At 38.2% G+C, this 14,762-nt stretch overlaps 1 protein-coding gene across 4 annotated transcripts; it reads right to left on the bottom strand.

Annotated features, from left to right (window-relative positions):
* Positions 1-385: 385 nt before the first annotated feature.
* On the bottom strand, positions 386-14,662 carry LOC141431355 (uncharacterized). 4 transcript variants are annotated; one of them, XM_074092508.1, is made up of 8 exons: positions 14,223-14,662; positions 12,643-12,690; positions 7,256-7,363; positions 6,175-6,264; positions 5,964-6,059; positions 3,503-5,868; positions 2,371-2,598; positions 386-477 (listed from the first exon to the last, which is right to left on the bottom strand). In XM_074092508.1, exons 1-8 carry the CDS (start codon positions 14,359-14,361, stop codon positions 433-435), a joined length of 3,120 nt encoding a protein of 1,039 aa, XP_073948609.1. In that variant the 5' UTR covers positions 14,362-14,662; the 3' UTR covers positions 386-432. The 4 variants fall into 4 exon arrangements, with proteins under 4 accessions (XP_073948609.1, XP_073948608.1, XP_073948610.1 ...); XM_074092507.1 differs by having other exon boundaries at positions 12,643-12,759; positions 14,223-14,661; XM_074092509.1 differs by lacking the exon at positions 14,223-14,662 and adding an exon at positions 13,185-13,275 and having other exon boundaries at positions 12,643-12,759.
* Between the last annotated feature and the right edge of the window lie 100 nt (positions 14,663-14,762).

Below are 14,762 nucleotides of genomic sequence, written 5' to 3'. Positions count from 1 at the left end.
ATCAAAATGGCACGTATTCCGCACCCAATAAAGACTGACACATGTCTTCTTTTCATTGAACTTATAACAGGTGGTTGCCTATTCTATGTACACATGTCACAGATATATAAAATATTTAGAGGTCTTATTAAGCTAAACCTACCTACACACCACCTACTACGAATGGGAGAGGATCGGGCTGCCAAAAGAGCGTACGTGGGACGACCGGCTGGTCGCCGCCCGGTTGGGCGACCCAGGTACCGCTTTAGGACAGTGTCCAGGGGATCTAGCGACGTCTCCAAAGTCGACAAAATGGCAAGATTTTGCGCACAATCGGGACAGACACATGCTCTCTTTTCGGAACCAAACCCTATTTATGTCCATGAGCACAATATTAAATATTTAGGTCTTATTAAGCTAAAGAGATAGTTATCAGTCAGAAAATTAAACATGTCACTGATTCCCGTAGAAATCTGGACCAGATCTTCGTGGGTATTTCTGAAACAAAAAGCTTGGTAAGGTAATGAAAATCTTATTAATACTAAATTGTGCGCTTAATGTACGCCCGAATAATACCCCCCCGAGTACGACCTGATAATAACGTGCTCTTCATGTAAATTGTATTACGGTCCCGATCGTTAATTTGGGACCCATTTGGTGAAAGTCCTTTGAATTGTCATACAAAATGACAGATATTCGATCTTAAGTGGTTCCTAAATTAACGATCGTGACTGTACATGAATCAGTGTGTGCATTATGAAGCGGTATTGGGGGGGGGGGGGCAGAATTGATCAGGCATGCATAAACCGCAACCATATAACAAATCGCCACTACTTTTAAAAAAGCTCCTATCTCAAAAGACTCTAAACCGATGATTTTTCAGAGTGAATTTAATAAACATTAAACAATTCAATTTTTCTGACGTTTTAATTTGAGATACTTACGCGATTTTTTCAAAGTAGTGACGAATGCTAGATAAGTTGGAATTCCTCGTTTATGCTAAAAATTATGGACAGATCTTTTCCGGGAATAACACATTGTTTACTTTTTGAAAATGAAAAATGAAATTAAAATTATGCCGGTAAGTTAACACACAAGACTCCATGCAGTATAAATAAAGACAAAGCCCCTGTTTCACCATCCATTGATTAAATTTAACTGACGGATAAATGTGAAGCCGTCTCCGTCTATTCGAACAAAACAAACAGAGACGGCATCACATTTATCCGTCAGTTAAAATTAATCAATGGATGGTTTACAGGGGATAAAAGACGTAATTTTTGGGTAATAAAATCCGGAAACTTCAATTCAACTGCCAGATATATGAGGTTCATTAGAGCGAAAGCGTGAGTTTATATTCACCTAGTTCAACATCAAACGTGTCTGACAATGATCTTGGTACCTATATTTCAGCAGATGGTTGGTCTAGTTTGACTGAACCAGCCCTGTCAAAATTTTTCATCGCAATTTTTGGTTCAAAATTTAAATCGCGCGTTTGACGCAGTAGGTACTCAATGTACCTATGGAAATACTAGCTTTTTCCGCGGCTTCGCCCGCATGGAATTCGGTTATCTCGCGCTTTTCCTCGGGAACTGTGCATTTTCCGGGATAAAAAGTAGCCTATGTCCATCTCTGGCCCATAAACTCTCTATGCCAAAAATCACTTCAATCTGTCGCTTCGTTTCAACGTGAAAGACGGACAAACATTAGTATGGATTTGGCAACCACAACACGGTATGCATTTGACTATTTTATTTTTAAACTACCTATTTCATAAATCATAGCTTGACTATGCGCCGCTATGGGTCCTCGAACCAGCGTTTAAGTGTTTTAAACAGGGACAGATAGGTACATAGATTTTTAAAAAAAATCACTACATTTTCGATTTTCAACTGAATTTTTTTGCATGCTAAACATCTATATTATTTTTCTTAATTAATAATATACAGGATATGGCAAATTTAACTATTGTCAAATATGTATAAAAAAATACTATCTATGCGTAATGCTGTTCAGTCAAACCAACCAAACTAATCTCTGTTCCAACGGCAGGCGAAAAAACGAACAATAAAGAAGTATATATTTTGTCCGATGCACTGGTTTATCATTTGCTCTTAGTACAAACTTTCAAAGTATGGGCTGTTAGTGGTCACTCAAGACAGTAAGACTTAGTGTATCATGTTTTAGAATGACGTTGAGAGATATGTGCGAAAGGTTGTCCATAGTAAGTTTTTTCGCCTGCCGTTGGAACAGAGTATACCTGCTGGAATCGATCCAGAATATTAATTTCAAGACACCTTGTCGGCCTCTCTCATTCATCTGTGCACTGGTTGACCCAGCTTCTTACAAATACAAACCCAGTCATCCAGTTATCATAAATATTCAACATACACATGGCCGGGGCCCGTACAGCACTTGTCGTCCCATTGGCCTCTTGAGAGGATACCTCGGTCTCATTTGCATTGGTGGAGTGAACCGGGGTATCTTATTGTATGTGTTCCGGTGGTCCCAGTTATGCTGAGGTTTTTGGAAGCTGCTCTGGGGCGTGCTTGAGGTTAGAGAGCGGATCTTGTCCAAGTTTATTGTGCGGGTGATTATCGGCTCTACGATTGGTTTGTTCTGAAACATGTGGAAGAGTTGAATATGTGAGGAAGTTAGGTCAATGAAGCGTTAGGTTTTGTTTTGTAATTTTTAGGTTATAAAATTGTAATATTAAAAAACCAATAACATTATAGGATAATAAATAATTTATTGGAAGACAACATTTTATCCAGTACTTATTTCGGAGGAAATTGTTTAATTCACTTCAGTAAATTAATTATAAAAGTTTTGAAGTTACTTCCTGATTAATTTTAACAACTATAAGTAGGTACCTACCTAAAGTCAAAGTCAAAGCATTTATTGTGTGTTACAGGTAATACATTACATAGGTGTGATGACTTATAACTTTATAACCAAAACCCAAAGAAAAGATTAAAGAATTTCGTGGTACTTTGACGTCTAAGTCTTGTACTTTAATTAAGCCAGTCGGCAAAGCCTCGTGGGTCGTAGTAAAAAGAAACATCATTATCATCTACATCTTCCTCCTCTCCTCTAATATCAGAAATGGTATGTGGCCGTTATATCAATGCGTCACAGTCACAGGCATGGCATGTTTTGTTTTATTTTATAACAATTAATACTGAAGTACTTGATATCAGATTTGTTATGATATGAAATTAGAGTTCTAAGCTTTAATTATATATTATATATTTTATAATTTATTGACTCATGCGTTACTGTGCGGAGGTTCATATCAATGACTACAAACAATTACTTTGCTCACCCGCTGCAAAGCAAAGCGGGGGGTTCGCAGGCGAGCAAATTAATTGTTTATAGTTAATAATAATAAAATAATTTATTGCCACAGACATGACAGGACTACACAAATAAAAAACAACACATGAGCAGGTGGCAATGGGCTCAAATGGGGGTAGTTCCCTAAGCATTCCAAATTATAAAATAAAAAAAAATTATAACTCACCAGATTATCCAAGTTGGTGGTGTCCGGAGACGTGTACCTATTCTCAGGGTCTGAGTGGACAATACTGGAGGGCGGCTCGGCCTCCTGGCTCAAGGCAAGCGAACTTCGCGCGGGACTCTCATGCTGCCCTCCAAGAACACTTCTGTCTTTAGCAGCCAGAAACCGTTCATACAACTCCGCACTGAAACTCTGCAGTTGCTTCTCAAATGTACCCATCATGGAGTTATTAAAAACCTTCCCATCAGTCAACTCTATTATAGAAAGCAGCACCAAAGCTAACGGTTCCTCAAACTTGAATATGCACACTCGCTCCAATATGTGAGCGGCCACTTCTAGAGTAAACGCCCTTTGCTCCCGCACCATGAAATCAGCTAAAGCCAAGAACACCGGCTTGAATCGCCAGAAGTTCTGCGTGTTAGCTATAGTCTCCATAAACACCTCGCACAGATACTTTCCGTCGCTAAAACCGTATTTCAGACGGTCCTCACACACGGCTAGATTCACAGTGTTTAAGTACAGCAAAGCGGACTCTATCGTATCCACTTTACATGCCAGGTCGGCATTCGAAAACGGATTCGACTTACTAATAAAAATGATCACCATTTCCACTAGTATTTTGGGCAGTTCGCGCCTCTGACACTCAAAGACAAAGCATTTCATGTACTTTATTCTTAAAGCTGAAAATTTGACTATTAGAAGGTATTCCTGTATGAACTGTTCCTCGCTCAGTTTGGATAGACGAGTATTGAACTCGTCCTGGCTTAATGCCCTGTGAGGGAACTTGCAGCGTAATTTTTTGCAATTAGAGATTAAATTGAAGAAACATACACCCCGGAGCGTGATGTTTCTCGTTGCGGATTGTGCAGTAAAAGTGCTAATAGTTAGTTGTTGCTGTTGATCCCAAGTAACCCCTCCGCTTTGTTCTACTTCATTCTCCACGACCAAGCTGTTCTCCACAACATTCTCGCTTATATTTGGAACGACTATCTCCGGCTCTTTATATAGCGAGGTGGAGTCTGCGTTTTGTTTCTCGCAGACAAGTTTCTTGGTGTTTGACGGTGTGTCATCTATTTTGGAAGGTTGGTAGGTCCGTTCAACAGGCGCCCATGCATCGCGGATAGGTTGAGGAACGTACTCTTCATGTGGCGGAATATCTGGAGGTAAAGAAGCATTGCTGCTTGCTCGGGATGAGTCAAAACCAGTGATGCTTTCAGCGAACAACGACAGCGCGTCATCGTCATCGTTAAGATCCAATGCCATGGAATCCCGGCGCTTCGGACCCTCATGTCCCATTTTATTTGTGATCACACCAGCGCTGGGTTTAACAAAATCAGTCTCCTTACTTCCAGCAGCTTCTGCCGTATCACCAATTTTCTCTGACACCACACACTTATTAGACAAAATTTGTGTTAAGAAATCGCACTCTAACAGCACACTGTGCTCCTCGCTCATCACTTTAAAGATTGTCTTCTCGTATGTCTCCATTTGAGTTAAAAGTTGTTCGTCTTTTTCATTCCAAGCATGAAAACCTAGGTTGAATTTTTTCAATGCTAAAGATAACTTTTCTAATGTGGTTAATTGTTTGGCAGCTTCATTATTACAATGGTAGCTTACAGAAGAACAGGGAGTCAATTTGGCTGGGGACACAGAAGACGTGCTTAAGTTTAAGAAGTTATCAACTGTAACTTTTGTGGAAGAAGAACTATCGGAAGAGCTACTGGAACTGCTGCTAGAACTTTCCTCTGAGAGAGAATGTTCATCTGTTTTCTTTTCCACCACAGAATTATTTATAGAAGGAATCAGAGCATCACAATGATTGAGTTTCACAATAGGTAGTTTCCCATCTAAACGTATAAAGTCCGTGGACGCCACGGTAATACATGTTGTGGTACTCGATCCTGAGATATCTTTAGTCCAGGACCATTCCGAGGCACTAGTCACTGATGTGCGACGAGAATCAGCATTATTATTACTTTCAGATGTCATCTTCCTAAGTTCTTTATCATGTGTTTTCTCAAGCAGACCCTGACTCAGAATGGATGGGGAAGTAATAGTTGAATCTTCGTCTATAACTGTCTTTCGTCTCACATATTTCCTCTTAACAGTTCTCTTAATGACCGGTGATTTTTTATCTTTGCATAAGACTGGGGAGCACACAGCATTGGATTCAGTAGCACTGTCTAACTCAGCATTACTTTTAATTGCTTCATCTTCTGCTTGATTCAGGATAATAGGAGAGGTGATCTCTTCATTATTTGGCTTACCTCTTGTAGATTTCCTAACTGTCTTGTTTACTTTAGATATTTTATTTTGTCTTGATAATACTGGTTTCGTGCTACTCTGATTTTTTCTGGAATTTTTCTGTACTGGAATTGGAGAGAATATATTGAGAATAAAGCAACTCAATTACAGTTTTTTTATATAACTCGCAATGAGAAGTTAATTATAAATTTATACAAACCTTTGGATTTTTTCAAAAGGCCATTGCTTGTTGACGTTTCTTTGGGCGGTTCTGTGGGTTTGTTTGTAGAGATCACTTCTCCCGAATCATCAGGAACTGAAAATATTGACTGTATTACTTCAAGAAAACTTAAATATCTCGTCACAATTTAATAGGTGATGTTTAATACTGTTCACATTTAAATAAACTTAGTTATAAAATGTATTTTTACCTGTGTCAGGCTCAGGTTGTATTCTCTTTTTCCACGCCCTCTTTTTCTTCACCACAACTTCATCATTGGTATTTTCATGAGCTGATACTTCTGGAGAGACAACGAAAGCAAGTCAAATATTTCATTTAAACTTGTCAAAGCATTGTCAAATGCAAAAATCGACAAACAAATGAAAGAACTTTTTTTCACATGTACATGCAAGTTAGGTACTTGAACTTATGCAAATTTATATATACATGCTGAATATATTTGTAGCAAGTATTAAAAAGTAAAAACTCCGCGGTGCAGTGCTTCAACCAGTGTGTGTTGCCAGTAATAATGACATATATGGCTCTGAGGCATGGCCCATAACTGTTGACTGACCTATTAGAAGAAGATCAGAGTCACGCAACGAGCAATGCAAAGAACTATGAGCATATTTCTTTGCGATAGAGAATCCGGAATACAAAAATTCGTAGAAGAGCTAAAGTCACCGACAGCTCGAAGAATACTTACGCAAATTGAAGTGGCAATACCTCCCCCCCCCCATCATCACTCAAAGAACAGATTACCATTGGGGGACACAGGTTCTGGAATGGTGGCCTCAAACGGAACGCGAAGCCATATCGAAAATACAAACTGAGACATGGATGCACTGAACAACCAGAAAAAGAGATCAGCGCTGGCTGGTGGTGTAGAGGTTATAGCACACAGTTTCATTTCATTTCATTTCATTTCATTTTCACAGCACGGAATGCTGAGGACCTGAGTTTGATTCCCAGCGCTGGTCTCTTTTTCTGGTTTTTCTGTTCATCCATGTATCAGTTTGTATTTTCGATATGGTTTTACGGGATGACCGTAAAAGTAATACATTTGGAGTTGAAATAAAAAATACAAAAAGACTTCGTTGGCAGGTCTCCCATTAGATGGACTGACGACAAGAGTTGCAACCGCTGTATTGTATGCAATTGGTGTTAGAGTGTATTGTGGCATTCTAAAGGGGAGGAATTTGTTTAACAGTGGACATGTTCCAGCTCATGATGATTGAAAAGTAATATAGAAAAATAAAAAGGAGAGGGCCATAAAAAATTTTTTGGCTTACCTGGCACTGTCTCAGGTTTTATTTTCTTTTTGCGACCCCTTTTTTTCTTTTCAGGAATCACAGTTTCAATGTTTACAGGACTGTCTTTCACCAACTGTGCCCTAGCAACTGTAATCAAAGTCAATATCAAACATCAGCAATTAGTTAGGCAAGTAGCAGATTTTAATCCATTTTTACAAGCAAAAGCAAAATAAATACCACAATCGGGACTTATTACGCAGTAGTATCAGTAATGTTTACCTCGACGTTTCAACTACAATACAGTGGCCGTGGTCACGAGTAGACTGAAGTGTAGGGTGTCAAGTCTGCCTAGCAGCGCGAGTCCTTCGAACTACCCGCACTTGGTCATTTTTTTAAAAATTGGTAAATATTTTTTTATCTAAGCGTCGTCGGTGTCGGGGGGCCGCTAAGGTTAATACTTAAAAAATACAACATATGTACTTTAGTTTCTTATTAACCTTAGCGGTCCCCCGACACCGACGACGCTTAGATAAAAAAATATTACTAGATACTTATACTAAATTACTACGAATTAGACGAAGCGTTGGCAGGCCTCCCACCAGGTGGACTGACGACATCGTGAGAGTGGCGGGAAACCGGTGGATGCAAGTGGCAAGTTGTCGTTCATTGTGGCGTTCTAAGGGGGAGGCCTTTGTCCAGCAGTGGACGTCTTCGGGCTGATGATGATGATGATGATACTAAATTAACTTAGGCTAATTTTGCGGGAAATCAGCAAAGTCCCCGCGGGATAGGGTTAAACGAATTATTCGCAGATGAAGTCCCGGGCAACAGCTAGGTAGGTAGTGCAAATTTATTTTTTACTTTTTAGTTGTCCTTTTAGCGGCGTTTTTTTCGGGCGTTCTTTTTCTGTCGGGGGTTTTTTAATTTTTTATTATTTGTCACCCCATCACACCGACACACATCACTAACAACGTCCGATCGTGCCTCCGAACATTCATCCGACGCCGAAACTTTTTTATAACAGGATTCTACGAAGAAGAAAGCTTATATCCATCGTCCCGGTTGAAATTTTATTGAAGTCAGGACCAAACCATTGGATTGAGCTTCACAATCCCAAAATCCTCTCCACGGAAGGTCATTTCTACTCTAGCATGGTACGTGAAGCAGTTAAAATAAAAAAGCACAAAACTTTCAACCGGGACGATGGATATAAGCTTATTTGTCTTTGTGGAATCCTAATAACTAATAATAAATAAGTGTCGGCGTCGGGATGAATGTTCAGAGGCACGATCGGACGTTATTAGTGTTGTGTGTCGGTGTTATGGGGTGACAAATAAAAATGACCAAGTGCGGGTAGTTCAAGATACGAGTTACGATACTTTTTGTTATCAAGTGCGGGTAGTTCGAAGGACTCGCGCTGCTAGTCACACTTGACACCCTGCGCTTCAGTCTACTCTTGACCACGGCCACTGTAATGTCATAGTAAAAGAGAACAAGTAGGCTCACTACGAACAAAAGTACATCGCGCGGCTTAAATGTGTGCGCGCCGGTTGGCGTCGGTACGCTCGCACCCGCCGCACGCACACACTGATAATTTAAGGAAGATTAAGTTTTCTTTAGTCAAGGCTGCGCCACTGAGCAAGTAATCACTACGCTGCCGTCGGTGCCGTACGTTTTGATTTTAGCTCGCTCGTCTTGCAGGCTGACTGGTAATTCGACCTATTCCCTGTAAGGGGTTATTCTAGAGCTTATTTGCAATGTTTTTGACCCAGTCAACCAGGGGTCGAAATTCAGTAGTTTTCGAGTTATTCGAGATTTAAGTTTTTTCGAAAAAACACCGCCTTCCGACCTAAAAGTGGCAATTGTAAAAAAAGTACATGCATTAGGACAGCCATTTTTTTTCCTAGTAGCCAGTAAGCTAAAGATTCCTTGAACAAAAAAATATGTTCAAAATTTAATAAGGTTTTAGCAATAAAAGGCCAACAAATCACAAATCATTCTTTTGCTAGTTTTTTACATCAACTACGATCATTACAAAAAAAAAATATGACATTTATCGTACAAATTACGGAACTAAATTCCTCAATTCATAACCATTCCAAAAAGGTACAAATGTTGACATCTTTTACTAAATTATTCATAGTAATAATGATATTTAGCAGAGCAGGTAGCGCGTGAGCTAAAGGCGTAGCTGACCCGAAATTGGTTTGTTTGTGGCGCTTTCGTTTCTCTGAGTACTTACACGTCCACGTTTACGTCCCAATACTTACCGAAGTAACCTGCCCTGATCCTGACCTTGACCCTCAGGAGATAGGATTAGTCAATAGTGAAGGCAACCAAGTACTCGGAGGAACAAAAATGCCACAAACAACTGATTTCGGGTCAAGTACACCCGCTAATTTCTCTGTTATTGTTAATTTTAATAATTTGTTAGTATTATTATTAATTTTAATAATTTAGTAAAACCTGTCAACGTTTGTAATTACCTTTTTTATTTGGAAAAATTATAAATTAAGAAATTTATTTATTTTTTGTTTATTATTAATTTTATTTGACATTAATAAAAATCACAGAAAAGATAGCTGCTGTAAGCATACATATACATATCTTACCCGAAATCAGTTGTTTGTGGCACTTTTGTTTCTCCGAATACTTGGTTGCCTTCAGTATTTTATTCTATCTCCTGAGGGTCGAGGTCAGGACAGGTTACCTTCGGTAAGTATTGGGACTATTTGGGATGTAGACGTGGAAGTGTAAGTACACAGAGAAACGAACGCGCCACAAACAAACCAATTTCGGGTCAGGTACACCTTTAGCTCACGCACTACCTGCTCTGCTATTATCATTATTACCATCAATAATTTAGTAAGAGATGTCAACATTTGTACCTTTTTGGAATGGTTATGAATTGAGGAATTTAGTTCCGTAATTTGTACGATAAATGTACATTTTTTTTATAATAATCGTAGTTGATTTTAAAAAAAAACTTGCAAAAGAATGATTTGTGATTTGTTAGCCTTTTATTTCTAAAACCTTAATAAATTTTGATCATAATTTTTTTTTGAAGGAAACTTTAGCTCACTGGCTACTAGAAAAAAAAAATAGGCTGTCCTAATGCATGTAATTTTTTTTACAATTGCCACTTTTAGGTCGGAAGGCGGTGTTTTTTCGAAAAAACTTAAATCTCGAATAACTCGAAAACTACTGAATTTCGACCCCTGGTTGACTGGGCCAAAAACATTGCAAATAAGCTTTAGAATAACCCCTTACAAGGAATAGGTCGAATTACCAGTCACCCTGTATAAGTGTAGTGTAATAGTTTTGTGCAAGGACACATAAAAAAATAATAGATACCTACCTATCTATAAGCAATATAATATAGTTATAGTATTATGTGTAGGTAAACATGAGTGGTATGTATACAGTCGCCATCACCATTCCGGCGAATTTATAAATAATATTCTTAAATTTAGTATAATAATAATATAACGGCATAGAATCTGTCTGGTCTCTCTAGACACAGACATTAGACAATTTTAAGTTAAATTTCGTATTAAAATTATTTGCCGGTAGATAATTAATCTAAAATAGACGTCGTGCACCCTAAGCGTTCGCGCCGGAGTAGGCAGTTAAGTCTCCAAAAGGGTTGGAGTGGACCTACTTGTTCTCTATTACTATGGTAATGTGGTTGAAGCGTGATAAGTCCCGATTGTGGTATTTTGACTATGAGTGAAAATCAGGAAAGTTTAAAACAAAGGCATTATGATTAGTCTGTTATAGCTTCGCACATTCATTGGATACTGCTTGATATGTATGCCGTGTATACAGTGAAAATCATTTATAACAACATTGAAGGGACAGCAATATTGGGCCGTTAAACACAGTTGGTTGTTAGAACCAGAGTTATTTTAGTATATAAGATCGATCATGTTGGGCCTTTTTTTTCTTGGTTTTACATCCAATATTTCGTTATAACTGGTGTTGCTATAAAAGTTATAAACGGTTTTGACTGCATTTGTATTTCATCTTCCAATACTGGACATACCAAAATTACATGTCAATCAATAGGAGATAGTCCTTAAAATAATGGGCTTGTACGTAACTATGACACGAATGTATGCTCAATTCATTTTAACTACAGAAAACATTGAAACTCATGGTTTTAAAGAGTTGTCCAATACCAGGGGATGTAAGCATGGTAATGAGATATAAAAAAAAATTATAAACCCAAGTGGTTAGAGAACCAGACTACGAAGCTTGAGGTCCGGGGTTCAATTCCCAGCCGGGGCAGATATATGTATAAATAATATGAATGTTTGTTCTCGGGTCTTGGATGTTTAATGTATTTAAGTATGTGTTTATCTATATAAATATGTTTATCCATTGCCTAGTATCCATAGTACAAGCTTTGCTTAGTTTGGGACTAGTTCAATAATTGGTGTCAAGTGTCCCATGATATTAAATTTTTTATTTTTTTATTTATTTGCTGTCCCATTGAATAGGTACAAATCAGTCAAATATATCTCACAGCTATCCTTAGTCACTACACAACACACTCCACCAAAAAGTATAGGTACTAAGTCAATCCTATTACAAATTACAAACCATGCACAACACCAAGACCTCTTCATCTCAAAAAAATTCATTAGAGATGTTTTTTATGCAAAGATTCAGCTCTGTGCAATGGAAAATGTAACATAATTTCCATGGCTTCTAATGAGGCTGACAGTTGCATTTGGTGTATAGTTGACTTAAGAGTGTTTATTCCTGCTGAGCTAGCAATGTTGCATTTTGTTAGTTTTTCTCGATTCAATCATCCCAGCCTATATGCGTCCCACTGCTGGGCACAGGCCTCCTCTCAGAACAAGAGGGCTTGGGCCGTAGTTCCCACGCGGGCCCAGTGCGGATTGGGAACTTCACACGCACCATTGAATTGCTTCGCAGGTTTGTGCAGGTTTCCTCACGATGTTTTCCTTCACCGCAAAGCTCGTGGTAAATTTCAAATGTAATTCCGCACATGAATTTCGAAAAACTCAGAGGTGCGAGCCGGGGTTTGAACCCACGACCCTCTGCTTGAGAGGCGATAGGTCAAGCCACTGGGCCACCACGGCTTCACCTCTTCTCGATTATTCCATAAAAATTGAATAAAAATTAATAATGTTGTCTGATAGAACACTTCCTAATATACAAGTTAATGTGTCAAATCGGATATAACAACCAAAAAATAAATCTCAACAGAATCTTATAATGTACCAAAGTAACACTGTTTATAACAACCAACCATATACTTGTATATCAACCTAATATTACTGTCCCTTCAATGTTGTTATAAACAGTTTTGACAGTAGTTCCAATCACCTTTTAACATAGGATAACCTAACTTACCCAAAAAAGTTGTTAGTTGCATAACAGGTTAAAATATGTACCTTCGTTAATTCTGTCCATCATCATCTCCTTTTTAGTGGCAGGCTTAACTGGGGACAATTCAGAATTGGCAATGTCAGCCGCATTTTCCTTTTTTGGCAAATCTTTCTGGCATGTACCTGTGAATGTCAAAGACACTGTCTTAGCTCTATTAAAATTAACCAAGTGACTTGTTATTAATCTATGTTATTATCTAATTTTAAATAAATTATCAAACAGGTGACATGACCAGATGCCAATGTAACAAATGGAGCAAACTGAGGCCATACTGTCTAACATGCTGATGTTTGTAATCAGATTCACCTTCTCTTTTTTCTCTCACCTTATACTGTGTTATAGGAAAAAGTGGTGAAAATGATTTTGATTACAATTAGGTTACACTATAGTAATAGGGAATTAATGGTGTTCCATCATTAGAGGCGATACAGAAACCATGTGAAATTAAAAAGTGTCAATATTGTATACTATGCATGTAGTGTGGTGTGGTATAAGTCTATATATATTTGATTTCAGGTTTTCATAAGTCCATAGGCATCTTTACTACCTCACTTTTGACTTTTGCCTCAATTTTGCCCCAATGTTTGGTAGACAACAGGTTAACATTCCTGCTAAACTAGTTTTAAGCATGTACATTATCAATCCCAGGTATACCTACTGTATTGGTCCAAAACCCTTACATCATGTTTTTTCTCAAAAGGATCTGGGTGTAATCATTACTGAGAACTTAAAATGGGAAGAACATATATTAGGTGTTACTAAGAGAGCCAACTCCCTGTTATACGTAATTCGAAAGGCCTTTCACTACATGGACAAGAACCTCTTCCTTAAACTCTACAAGACTTATGTGAGACCGTTGTTGGAGTATGCCTTCCAGGTCTGGAACCCATACTTCAAAAAGGACATTACCCTTTTAGAAAGAGTGCAAAGGAGAGCTACAAAAATGGTACCATGTCTGCGTAACAGGGGGTATGAAGACAGGTTGAGAGAGTTGGGACTTACCACCTTGGACAGGCGGAGGCAGCGTGGTGATCTGATCGAAACCTACAAGATATTGACCGGACACTATAATGTACCTGAACTAAGTGACATATTTACACGGAGCATGAATGAGAGGCTGCGAGGTCACTCTCTGAAACTGATACGCACTCTAAGTACAAGCAACCCCAGGCGCCATTTCCTGGGCAACCGCGTCGTGAAACAGTGGAACAGTTTGCCCGAGACAGTGATCAGTGCACCTTCAGTGAATACTTTTAAAAACAGACTTGATAAGTACTTTGAAGACAATTACACAAGTGAACAATGATATGCACGCATCAGCTATAAGCTGCCTGTGCATTATATAAATAATAATAATAATAATAATAATAATCATTATCTAATCCGAGTGAGAGTATGTTTTTGTATATGATTTTGATTAAGCACTAGATAGACAACATATTATTAAGAAGTTAACTACTACATGTTTTAATAGTCAAATTCAGTTTCAGTTTAGACTACTCTAACCACACTACACATTGAGCTTGAAAAATTTGCTGATTCGCTAAAATTTATGACGAACAATGTCGGTGTCTTGAAAACTTACCTGGAATAGAAAGCTTGACTTTGACAACACTTGGAGTTTTCAGTTTTGGCTTCTCCTTTCTAATTCGAGGTTTGGCTGCTTTTTCTTTGGGTATTTTAGGCGTAACAGCGGTTTTACTAACATTTTTCTTCGGTGGCATTCTTAACCTTCAGTAGAAGTTAAATGAATGAAGTCCTTATCCTATTTTCGTTATAATAGAAGTTTACTTCTAAGAATTATAGTAAATTAGTACTTTAGGCCTCATTCTTTACACTAAATGAAAAGTTTCTCTTGAGTTTTTCGCACTCGCAGAGTAACAGACGGAACCGACAACGAAACGAGAACGAAAGTTCAAAAATATTTACGTCTTGTTTGGGAAAATGATTGGGACCATGCATGGAGAATTAAAAAAAAATTAAGAGGCGTTTTTCCGCAATAATTCAAGGTTGTGACGCATCGTGTAAACAAAATTTTACTACTGCTCTTGCTCTCTATTTGTAACACGCTTTTAATCTCTATGGTTCCTAACTTTGTCGTGCATATAAATTATTGTTTATTACC

The sequence above is a fragment of the Choristoneura fumiferana genome, chromosome 9 (assembly GCF_025370935.1).
Source record: "Choristoneura fumiferana chromosome 9, NRCan_CFum_1, whole genome shotgun sequence".
NCBI classification, from domain to species: domain Eukaryota; kingdom Metazoa; phylum Arthropoda; class Insecta; order Lepidoptera; family Tortricidae; genus Choristoneura; species Choristoneura fumiferana.
This window is presented reverse-complemented; position numbering and strand designations above follow the sequence as displayed.